Genomic DNA, 13,120 nt, shown 5'->3' on the forward strand with positions numbered 1-13,120 from the left:
CACGGAGTGCAGAACTTACTATTTTTGATGGGATACTAACATTAAGTGGGACTGTTCCTCATTTAGTTTTAGTCTCAAGATTTGGGTCCACCTAACCGCTAAATACCATCATTCATCATTCATCTGGACGATCACATCATTCATCAGGAAGACCACAGTACCGAAATCTTCAGGTAGGGCGCTGTGGTAAAGCTGGGTGCCGTCGGCATAGAAATGCTATTTGCAGGAGGACAGTACTGACGAGATGTGATTGGCACACAGCATTATCAGAGAACTTGGTTGTAGCCCTGAGAATTTTTTACGAATATCAATAACGTACTACGCTATTTTATTTCCTTACATTTCGGTACACACTGTTATGATAGAAAGAGGTAGCTTAAAAATTTGTTTGTGGCAGCTCAACTAGCTATGGGCAAAGGGAGCTTGTACACCAGAAATGAGGCAATCAAGTTTTGAGCATGGGTCAAATGGCTCTGAGCACTATGGGACTTAACATCTATGGTCATCAGTCCCCTAGAACTTAGAACTACTTAAACCTAACTAACCTAAGGACATCACACAACACCCAGTCATCACGAGGCAGAGAAAATCCCTGACCCAGCCGGGAATTGAACCCGGGAACCCGGGCGTGGGAAGCGAGAAGTTTTGAGCTTGTTTAGCTTGATACTGAAATGTCATTGCACAGTCTCAGTTCTACCATTTATGTTGTCGTATATTCTTCTCACTCAGAGTGTGCGAATATCTTAGTTTATCTTGTCGACTGAAAAGAATAGTCGGCCAAAACTACTATCCTGTAGCTAACTGGGCAGCTGCATCTTCCGAAATTTCGAATGTTGCATCGACCTGTATCTGTATTAAAAGATTAACGAAAACTGGCTATATCTTTGAAATTATAAATGCTGGCCTATATTGTTAGTCCGATTGTTATTAACTTCCAGAATATCCATAAAGACGTCCAAGCGTTTCATACAAAGTACCTCAACAATGTCCATAATGAATACTAAGTAGGGCTCAGCTGTACAACAATGATATGCTACTTAGTAATTAGTGTGCGCAATGACATACAATTTCTCACGGTCTGTAAATAAAAATAGCTCGCGTGAAGACAGTAACCATTCACTAAGCGAAATGACTCTGTCCACTGGTACATAGACGTTGCCACGCGGAAATGTCTTTACTGCCGTGGAATAATATTTCCATGCCCACGGGATTAAGGATGCAACACAGTTATTAGACTCGCAATAGAAAGAAGACCGAGAGCACATCTCCGAACCGTTCACGACTGTATATGCTATTGTCGCGTTACCAACTTATATCCCAAATGCGACAATGGGCTCCGTGGCCCAGACTCATACACAATTACATGTAAACGACCTAACACGCCACTATCGCAGAAAACTTCTAGGTAGCAAGACGCCACATCTTTTATATGCTGCACTGAGTGAATGGCACTGACTGCATGATAGCCTGTCACTGGCTCTGTGACTGTCACACATATTGGGCGTTCTAGCATTTGTATGCCATCGTCGGCCATCTGACAGGGCCCCCGTATGGAGAAACTCGTTATTCTCTGCACACTCTGAAAGGACATCTCAGACGTACTGTTTTGGCTGCATCATCGCTTCAAAAAGTTTTATAGCTCTCTTACTAAGGAACCTACGTTAATGTGGTACAAATTATATGTTTTTCGCCAATGCAGGGGACGAATATTATGTGGTCAAACACAAATAACCTATTGCAGTACTTTATTCCCCTAGGATTCACCTTATTAATTTCACTTGAGACAGTTTACTCGTTGGAAATAACAATGGTGTCGTTTTGTAACCGTAGAGTAAAAAGCTGAAGCACATGTAACGCCATTGTCTTTGTCCTTGAAAATGCAGGTGTATCTCTGAAACGCATTGGTCAGTAATTACGTTGGATATAAAAATTTTGTGAAAGAAGACGAAATATTATTAACAAAATATCTGTAACGAAGACTATGGTCCCTTACGAAAAAGTATTCAGAAAATATCCATAAACGACATCCTAAAAATTGTCTATGGCCATTGTGTTCATTCTGTAGACGTAAAAAATACTACCTGTAGCATTTCGCCTGTGATCAGAGCGATCTCATCAAATTCGAAATTAAGTTTACCTAATTAAGAACGCAATTAATCTTTATAACCTGTATTTCGACATGTACATTGTTTTTCTATTGAGATGAGGCTAACTTTCAATGAAGATGGAGAAGCACATTACTGTCAAAATGAGGTATGGAACCTACACTAATGACCATTACAATTGCTACACCAAGAAGAAATGCAGATGATAAACGGGTATTCATTGGACAAATATATTATACTAAAACTGACATGTGATTACATTCTCACGCAGTTTGGGTGCATATATCCTGATAAATTTGTACCCAGAACAACCACCTCTGGGCGTAATAACGGCCTTGATGCGCCTGGGCATTGAGTCAAACAGAGCTTGGATGGCGTGTACAGGTACAGCTGCCCATGCAGCTTCGACACGATACCATAGTTCATCAAGAGTAATGACTGGCGTATTGTGACGAGCCAGTTGCTCGGCCACCATTGAACAGACGTATTCAGTTGGTGAGAGATCTGGAGAATGTGCTGGCCAGGGCAGCAGTCGACCATTTTCTGTATCCAGAAAGGCCGTACAGGACCTGCAACGTGCGGTCGTGCAATATCCTGCTGAAATGTAGGGTTTCGCATGGATCGAATGAAGGGTAGAGCCACGGGTCGTAACACATCTGAAATGTAACATCCACTGTTCAAAGTGCCGTCAATGCGAACAAGAGGTGACCAAGACATGTAACCAATGGCACCCCATACCATCACGCCGGGTGGTGCGCCAGTATGGCGATGACGAATACACGCTTCCAATGTGCGTTCACCGCGATGTCGCCAAACACGGATGCGACCATCATGATGCCGTAAACAGAACCTGGATTCATCCGAAAACACGACATTTTGTCATTCGTGCACCCAGGTTCGTCGTTGAGTATACCATCGCAGGCGCTCCCGTCTGTGATGCAGCGTCAAGGGTAACCGCAACCATGGTCTCCGAGCTGATAGTCCATGCTGCTGCAAACGTCGTCGAACTGTTCGTGCAGATGGTTGTTGTCTTGCAAACGTCCCCATCTGTTGACTCAGGGATCGAGACGTGGCTGCACGATCCGTTACAGCCATGCGGATAAGATGCCTGTCATCTCGACTGCTAGTGATACTAGGCCGTTGGAATCCAGCACGGCGTTCCGTATTACACTCCTGAACCCACCGATTCCATATTAAGATTGGATCTCGACCAACGCAAGCAGCAATGTCGCACTACGGTAATCCGCAATCCCGATAGGCTACAATCCGACCTTTATCAAAGTGGGAAACGTGATGGTACGCATTTCTTCTCCTTACACGAGGCATCACAACAACGTTTCACCAGGCAACGCCGGTCAACTGCTGCTTGTGTATGAGAAATCGGTTGGAAACTTCCCTCATGTCAGCACGTTGTAGGTGTCGCCACCGGCGCCAACCTTGTGTGAATGCTCTGAAAAGCTGATCATTTGCATATCACAGCATCTTCTTCCTGTCGGTTAAATTTTGCGTCTGTAACACGTCATTTTCGTGGTGTAGTAATTTTTGTGGCCAGTAGTGTATTTCTACATGGTTCGAAATATTCTACTTCATAACTGATATACAGCTCCCAGCGCTGTTTCCACTTCCGGAAGCAGTGATCACACGCCTCTTGTTGGATCGCGCGAATTTTTTTTTAACTCTTCTATTGTTGCAGAGCTTCGTCCTTTCAACGGAGTTTTCAGCTTTGGAAATAAAGAAGAGTCCGCAGGGACCAGACCTGGAGAATACGGATGACGACTCAGCACAGTGATTTCGGTTTTTGTGCAATGGTCACGCATCAACAGGGATGAATGTGCAGGTGCCTTATCGTGATGCAAGAGCCCTGATTTGTCTCGCCACATTTCAGGCCGTTTCCTTCGCACATTTTCTCACAGGCATCGCAACACGTCTCGATATTACCATCGAGTAACTGTTTGTCCCTGTGGCACGAATTAATGATGAACTTATCCTTCAAAGCCAAAGAAAACTATCAGTATGACATTGATGTTTGACATGAACTAACGAGTTTTTTTGGTCTTAGAAAACCTTTCTTGACCCACTGTGAAGATCGAACCTTGGTACCAACATCATAACGGTAGACCCAAGTCTCATCACCAGTTATGATTTTCTTAAGAAACATCTCCTTCTCCTTTGCGCGATGTAAAAGCTCTTTACAGATTGCGAGGTGAAGGTCTTTTTCGTCTTGACTCATGAGATGTGGGACGAACTTGCCGGCAACACGATGCGCTTCTAGCTGCTGTGTCAGGATTTCATGACATGATCGAACCGAAATGTTACATTCTTCTGCAACTTCTCGGACCGTCAGTCTTCGATTGGCACGCACAATTTCCTTGATGTTCCTGACATGAGCGTCATCGCTCGACGTCGAAGGGCGTCTTGAACGAGAGGCATCTTTAACTTCCGCCCGGCCGTTTTTAAACCGTGTGAACCAATCGCAACACCGAGTACGAGTTAAGTACTCATTACCGTAGGCTTCCTGCAACATTTAATGTGTCTCTGTAAAGATTTTCTTGAGTTTCACGCTAAATTTAATGCAGACGCTTTGATTCTCTAACTCTGCCGTCTCGAAGTTCGCTAACTGTGCGGTACAACGTTCTCCTCAATACAGCACTGAACTATAACTGACAAACATAACAAAGAAACTTCCTGTAGTTATACACAAACACAGGCGTATGCAGGGATGCCAACCTCATTTCGCTCCAACACACAATTGGCGCGAAATTACGAATGTTCCGGAATTTTTTGAACAGACCTTGTATTACTCCTTCCCATGTGTATATCATACAAAATGACCACGACGGTAAGATCACACAGTTTTGAAATTTGAGCTTACACAGAGGATAAACGATAGACATTATTCCCACGAACCATTTACGAATTTTACAGGGCTGGAATGTTGACCTATCAAGCAAGTGAGCAGTCAACTGGTGTCGTAGTTGTTGATAATATTGGAACTTTTGTCAAGCGGGAATGTGAATGCAGATTTTTTTTCACAGATGTAGATGACACTTGTATAATGTTCAATGCAAAAAAACCCACAGTTATTTTTACGTTCAGTACCATCCATGTTATCATTTTCGCAAAATTTACAGCAGGCTCGTTTTTAATACTACGTGGGAAGCAAAAGCAACTTTAAGCTCAAAGTGTAAATTGTAACTCTTGAAAATGGACTGTAACACCTAAGCGCATGGGACATAGTAGAAAATAGAAACAAGTAACTTATTTACAGGAGACATTTTAATTTTATTAAATGTGCACCCTTAGAATTAACGTCACTTGTCCACTGATGGAAATGCCAGATAATAAAACAAGCAAATAGTAAACTATGCAACCATGCAAAAATTATACTTGTTCCATTTGTAAGGCAGCTACTAAGTAAGCTTTTGGTCGTTGTAGGTATTCAAAGTATTACGTGTTAGTTCAGTGTTGAGTGGTAGTGTGATCTAAATGAATTGCACAAGATTATCATCCGTTTGAAAATCTTTGCTACGCATGAAATAAAACAATATATATCTTATATTTTAGGTGTATGTTGACTGACACCAACCTGAACGGATTGATTAAGCTTTTTTATAAGATCTCCCGCTCGAATCCACTGTATCTTGGCAGGAATCCTATCAGTGTCAGGTACTTACATATCATATATGATACAGGAAGACGCACAAGTAAAATGGCACGAGACCTGATATTGTATGTATGTCTAATAAATTGACCTCTGTGGTTCTTAACGATAACAGTATCTAATCTGGTATAAACTATATTAGCGTGTCATGTTATGTGGACATGAAGAAACAATATTACTGACCTCTATGCATTCCACACCCATGAAGTAGACGTACGAATCACATTCTCGGCAACGGCCAGGTGTCCTCAGAGAGCGAAAATTGTGTGTCAGAGCAGCTTTCGACTGCTTAGTGTCGGGCTCGAAGAGAGAAGAATCTACAGAAAAAATAGCGTTCTCTGAGAAAGTCGCAAGCTTCTTTATAATTAGATATCTATATTACCTTTCACTTACCTACCATCCTTTGAACCTCATTTGCCAATGATTCTCTTGAGGAGGTACACAACGAAAGACTTATTTCCGCTATGACATGTGTGAACTGGATTATATTTACTTATTTTAAAATTACAAATAATGAAAGGCATAAAGGTAATCACTCACCGTATACTAGAGGCACTGAGTGCTCTAGTGTCACATAAACAAAATTACGAACGTTGTAACGGTTACAGTCAGTGTTCTTCTTCAGAGCGAACTAACAAACCCCAACCACACACACACACACACACACACACACACACACACACACACACACAAACTGCGAAAGCATAAAAGTATATGAACTCATGTGAATGAAAGTTATCTAATGAAGACAATGATGAAAATCCTGAAGACCTGCTCACCTTGGTACATATCTTCACTTTCGATGGAGCCCGTTGACTTGCGCTCGACCTCGATCATGCTGTGCGGCGAGTAGAAAAGCTGGAACATGAACGGGTCCTCCAGTAGCTCCTCCTCACAGTCGGCAGGGTTCTTGGCCAGCTCTGCATAGTGTGCTCCTGGCTCGTACAAGGCGCTCCGTCCACACAGCTCCTGGAACTACACACCCCATGCTACAGCAGTGTGCTCACATCAGCCGCTCTACGTATACGCCGATGTTACGGATGGAAATAAGTTTACCATTTCATTTACGTATAGGAGAGGGTGAGTAGTACCGGACACGTAAGCTTTCTAAAAATTGTACCGGGTGATCAAAAAAGTCAGTACAAATTTGAAAACTTAATAAACCACGGAATAATGTACATAGAGAGGTAAAAATTGACACACATGTTTGGAGTGACATGGCGTTTTATTAGAACCACCCCATATTGCTAGACGCGTGAAAGACTTCTTGCTCGTGTCTTTGGTGATGATCGTGTGCTCAGCCTCCACTTTCGTCATGCTTGGCCTCCCAGGTCCCCAGACCTCAGTCCGTGCGATTACTGGCTTTGGGATTACCTGAAGTCGCAAGTGTATCGTGATCGACCGACATCTCTAGGGATCCTGAAAAACAACATCCGACGCCAATGCCTCACCATAACTCCGGACAGCCGGCCGGGGTGGCCGTGCGGTTGTAGGTACTACAGTCTGGAATCGCGGGACCGCTACGGTCGCAGGTTCGAATCCTGCCTCGGGCATGGATGTGTGTGATGTCCTTAGGTTCGTTAGGTTTAAGTACTTCTAAGCTCTAGGGGACTAATGACCTCAGAAGTTAATTCCCATAGTGCGCAGAGCCATTTGAACCATAACTCCGGACGTGATTTACAGTGCTGTTCACAACATTATTCCTCGACTACAGCTATTGTCGAGGAATGATGTTGGACATATTGAGCATTTCTTGTAAAGAACATCATCTTTGCTTTGTCTTACTGTGTTATGCTAATTATTGCTATTCTGATCAGGTGAAGCGCCATCTGTTGTACATTTTTTGAACTTTTGTATTTTTTTGGTTCTAATAAACCCCATGTCATTCCAAGCATGTGTGTCAATTTGTACCTTTCTGTCTACATTATTCCGTGATTTATTCAGTTTTCAAATTTATACTGACTTTTTGATCACTCTGTAATATTTCCTGAAGATTGTACTGGAACATTCTTAACACTAAACAGTACAAGATATATAACTCACTAGAATTATGAAAATATGTTATATAAGGACTTTCATTTGTTGATATTTTTATTTATTTTCCACCCTTTGCATTTGGTCGTTTAAATTTTTGGGTGGTTATACCGGACATGAAATCATAATACGTAACAAGTCAAATTTTTATTGCAAAAAAAGGGTTTAATAGGACTGTAAATGGTTATAAACTTGAATCTGCCCATCAATTGACCTAGACCGTCAAAACCTCTTTGAATTTGTTTCTTGCTGAAACCTGCTGCTCGTTGCAAAATCGTCGGTTCAGCTGTTCTCAGCCCTAAGTCTTCATATCGTTCCATAAAATCATAGTAAAGCTCGTTACATGCTTTCATTTTTGAGTTATTGTACCGATGGTTTATTTTCTATCGAAGAGTGAAAATGGAAAACCTGTTGTGTTCCCAACACTGTGTTATATATACGTAGACATGATCCAGGTGCCAAACCACGAAGAAATTTTTTGAAATGTGCGCTATTAGTTGGTGCATAGTCTTGGTTCCAAGCTGCCCTTTCCTCTGGAGCTCGAAAATCGGAAAGATCTGAGAAGTGATTTTTGTTGACTGCAGCTCTAATAATGATAAGACTAATGCTGTATTTCTGTACTTGTATTGTCACAAATAAAATGTACTGCCTCAGTATTAATGGTACTTGGAACAAAAACTTTCTTCCTTATATTCTGTGGAAAACTGACATTTTGAGATCGTCTCTGTGCACAAAATACTGCTTTATTCTTGCAAAGAAGAAAAAAGCAACCAGTCAGTTAATAATAATTCTATTTATTTCCACAATCAGCGTCGTTACATGTTTCATACCGGCAGGTTATAAGTCGGGTCACGTTTATATTACATTCGTTGCTGTTTACATCAGTTATTGCAAGCCCCAATAACTAATGTGTAAATGTAATATAAACATGAACAATCGTCTGAATATCAACCTGGCTGTTCGAAACCGATATCAACGGTGTTCGTGAAATAAATTAACAGTGGCTGCTTCGTGTTGTCTTCTTTGCAAGAATCAGCTTGTGAAGGTCTCCTACTGGCGCTTAGAACCCTTCAGTTCCCTGGTATGGTCGTTACACCTTTATTAATGAAGTGTTTATATTCTAAGATTTCTCATTATTTTGTGTGGTCATGCAATAAGTAGCAGTTCTGTCGTACCAGAAAGCCTCCTCAATTTTTGGATACAGATCAGTACGTACGATCAGAGATAAACTGGTTTCTCATTCCCCTGCCTAATGTCAGATTTGGCATCTAGAACGTTTTCCCTTTCCACTCTTCAACTGCTCTGCGTATTTGCACACTACATTTAAGACCTGACCTTTACTCAAAGGCATAAGCTGATTAACGAAGTTTTTAACATGACTGTACAATACTGTTTCCTGTTCATGACTGAATATTCTCAGAAAAACTTATTGTTTCATGAAACAAGAGTCACGGTCACCTCTTTGTTTCCCTGTAAAGCTTTAAGTCTATTATTTAATGTACTTCTTAGTAGTGAATATTTCTCAGTCGAACCCCTGACTGTCATGTCAAGCAATCTGACTTATTCTACGGCTTCCTTTCTATTATTTTGATCGTGATTATGTCTTGATTTCTGTCTATGTCTGTTAAACAAAAAAAAAAAAAAACTGCGTAAGGTATGGCTGTGGCAATTTAACATTTCAATTGTTATAACTCAGGCTGGAAATTGTCACAGGCTACAATATACATAATATAATCAGTTGTATCCAATGATCCAATAAAGTGTAATATTATTTGCAAGTAAAACACAACACACAAAAGCCACATTCATGCAACAAAAAACTGAGTAGGAACAGATAATTTGTTGCCACTCCGAAATGCACAGTTGCTTTGATTCAGAATCACGTAAATGGCCTTGATCCTCCATAGTTCACTCTGCGGTGCTGCCTCAAGAGCCGTCACTTGGACCAGTGTTTAGAAACAAGTCTTGTCCAAATCAGTCACCTGTGCAATACTATCCATACTTGCTCTGCAGGAACTAGATCTCAGCTGCCTCATCTGGCAGGAACATGACATGTTCAGCCCACATCTCGGTAACACGAAAAATAAGACATGTGCAAGTTTGAACTCGTCAACAAGTCACAACATGTCTGAGAACTTGCTGACTAACCAGGCGTTCACATCTTTGTGCAGCTGCCCCTCATGTTATGATATCATGACATTACTTCCAGTTATGCCTCCTAAATTTAAAATGAGTCTTGACTCATTTCAGAGCTTCCTGAGTAAGCATACATACGCATCTGAGCACACTCCCCCTGACATCACACACGTATGGTACCCCTTTTACCCCTCCAATTCTTTCCTCTCTTTGCGCTGCACGTATATCAGGTTCTACATCTACATCTACATCGATACTCTGCAAATCACGTTAAGTAGCCTTCACATTTCTCTATTATTCCAATCTCGTATAGCGCGTGGAAAGAACGAACACCTATATCTTTCCGTACGAGCTCTGTTTCCCTTACTTTATCGTGGTGATCATTTCTCCCTATGTAGGTCGGTGTCAACAAAATATTTTCGCATTCGGAGGAGAAAGTTGGTGAGAAGATTCCGTCGCAACGAAAAACGCCTTTGTTTTGATGATGCCCAGCCCAAATCCTGTATCATTTCAGTGACACTCCCTCCCATATTTCGCGATAATACAAAACGTGCTGCCCTCCTTTGACCTTTTTCGATGTACTCCGGCAGTCCTACATGGTAAGGATCCCACACCAGGCAGCAGTATTCTAAAAGACGACGGACAAGCCTAGTGTAGGCAGTCTCCTTAATAGATCTGTTACATTTTCCAGGTGTCCTGCCAATAAAACGCAGTCTTCGGTTAGCCTTCCTTACAGCATTTTCTATGTGTTCCTTCCAATTTAAGTTGTTCGTAATTATAATTCCTAGGTATTTAGTTGAATTTACGGCGTTTAGATTTGACTGATTTATTGTGTGACGGAAGTTTAACAAATTTCTTTTAGCACTCATGTGGATGACCTCACACTTTTCGTTATTTACGGTCAACTGCCAATTTTCGCACCATTCTGATATCTTTTCTAAATCGTTCTGTAATTTGTTTTGATGTTCTGATGACTTTATTAGTCGATAAAAGGAAGCATCATCTGCAAACAACCTAAGACGGCTGCTCAGATTCTCTCCTAAATCGTATACATAGAAAAGGAACAGCAAAGGGCCTATAATACTACCTTGGGGAACGCCAGCAATCACTTCTGTTTTACTCGATGACTTTCCGTCGATTACTACGAACTGTGATCTCTCTTACAGGAAGTTACAAATCCAATCACATAACTCAGACGATATTCCATAAGCACGCAATTTCACTACAAGCCGCTTGTGTGGTACAGTGTGAAAAGCCTTCTGGAAATCCAGGAATACGGAATCGATCTAAAATATCTTGTCAGTAGCACTCAGCACTTCATGCCAATAAAGAGGTAGTTGTGTTTCACAAGAACGATGTTTTGTAAACCCATGTTGACTGTTTGTCAATAGATAGTTTTCTTCGAGGTGATTCATAATGTTTGAACACAATATATGTTCCAGAACCTTGCTGCATATCGACGTAAATGCTATGGGCCTGTAATTGAGTGGATTACTCCTAGTATCTCTCTTGAATACTGGTGTGACCTGTGCAACTTTCCAGCCTTTGGGTACGGATCTTTCGTCGAGCGAACGGTTGTATACGATTGTTAAGTATGGAGCTAATGCATCAGCATACTACGAAAGGAACCTAATTGGTATACAGTCTGGACCAGAAGACTTGCTTTTATTAAGTGATTTAAGTTGCTTCACTACTCCGAGGATATTTACTTCTACGTTACTCATGTTGGCAGCTGTTCTTGATTCGAATTCTGGAATATTTACTTCGTATTCTTTTGTGAAGGCATTTCGGAAGGCTATGTTTAGTAACTCTGCTTGGCAGCACTGTCTTAGATAGTATCCCCATTGCTATCGCTTAGAGAAGGCACTGATTACTCTTACCGCTAACATATTTCACATACGACTAGCATCTCATTCGATTTTCTGCCAGGTTTCGAGACAAAGTTTCGTTGTGGAAACTGTTATAAGCATCTCGCATTGAAGTCAGAGCTAAATTTCGAGCTTCTGTAAAAGATCGCCAATCTTGGGGATTTTGCATCTTTTTAAATTTGACATGTCTGTTTCATTGTTTCTGCAACAGTGTTCTGATCCGTGTTGCTGTTAGATGGGGGATAGCTGAGATCCAGTAGCTGATAACCAGGTTCAGATTATGGCACACACACTGTCAGCTTCTGGTGTTATAATAATATTTGAGATCCAATAGGTGACACCCACTGTTAGATTTTGGCACACACACACACACACACACACACACTGTCAGCTTCTGGTGTTAATATACTGTTTCAGCTCTGAATGTCTATTTGTTTGTTTTCAACTGTTAGCTATCAATGCCTTGCCTGATTAGCACATTATTTTGTTCAAATTTTTCAGTTTTCCGAGTGTAGCTAGACATGGGGAAAGGAAAGAAAATCCTTAAGAAGGAATAAAATCAAATACTTCGATATTTAGTAGTTGTAGTAGGACTAGTTGTCGCTGAAAGTGCGGCACAAAGACTAAAGTACTGTTGTCAACAGGTTCACTTTAACCTGCAAGTTCGTTCAATAGTACCTATAAGTGACACACGCGTCTTTTGATAAATAATACCGAAAATTTATTCATTTCTTTAAAGTGGGTACAACATTGAAGTTTAGTTGTCAACAAGTGGACTTTAACATGTAAGTTAGATCACTACTGCAAAATGTGTTTTGTTATGGTACAGAAATAATGTTTACGTAACCTGGTAAATAATACAGACAATTTTATTTTGGTGTAAGGACAGAATTTTCTTAGCTCGAACTTTTCTCAGAGTATAACCTTGTCAATTACGGACTTTGACATAAACAAACCTAGCAGCCGCCATGTTTATCCAAGTGATTGTGAAGATAAAATATCGTGTTTGGTGCCTTTCGAAGTTATACTGCTTTTTGTAGTTTAACGTATAGACCATATCAAAGATCTCTCCTAAAACACGTAATTTTTAGTACGCTTCGTTGCGTTAAATTGTCGCAAAATGTGATGTCAGTGCATAAGCATACTACAGGTACTGATATTATTAAGTGGCTGATTATGGAGATACGGTTTCCAAACTTATGTAGAGAACTAACACCACAGTTTCGATCTGTAAATGTGTCAGCCTTCCTCGAAATTTCGTGTTTGTTCATCAGTGAAACATAGCCACAGGTTGGTTCAATATCGAAAGTAACAAA

At 41.0% G+C, this 13,120-nt stretch overlaps 1 protein-coding gene across 1 annotated transcript in view; it reads right to left on the reverse strand.

The window, feature by feature from the left end:
• LOC124722659 (rho GTPase-activating protein 45-like) overlaps window positions 1-13,120 on the reverse strand; it is a 699,512-nt gene that overhangs the window by 117,531 nt on the left and 568,861 nt on the right. Inside the window, exons 12-13 of the mRNA XM_047247804.1 lie at window positions 6,546-6,741; window positions 5,950-6,083 (exon numbers count right to left, since the gene is read on the reverse strand). Coding sequence (XP_047103760.1) covers window positions 5,950-6,083; window positions 6,546-6,741 — 330 coding nt within the window. The remainder of the gene's footprint in view (window positions 1-5,949; window positions 6,084-6,545; window positions 6,742-13,120) is intronic.

The sequence above is a fragment of the Schistocerca piceifrons genome, chromosome X (assembly GCF_021461385.2).
Source record: "Schistocerca piceifrons isolate TAMUIC-IGC-003096 chromosome X, iqSchPice1.1, whole genome shotgun sequence".
NCBI lineage: Eukaryota > Metazoa > Arthropoda > Insecta > Orthoptera > Acrididae > Schistocerca > Schistocerca piceifrons.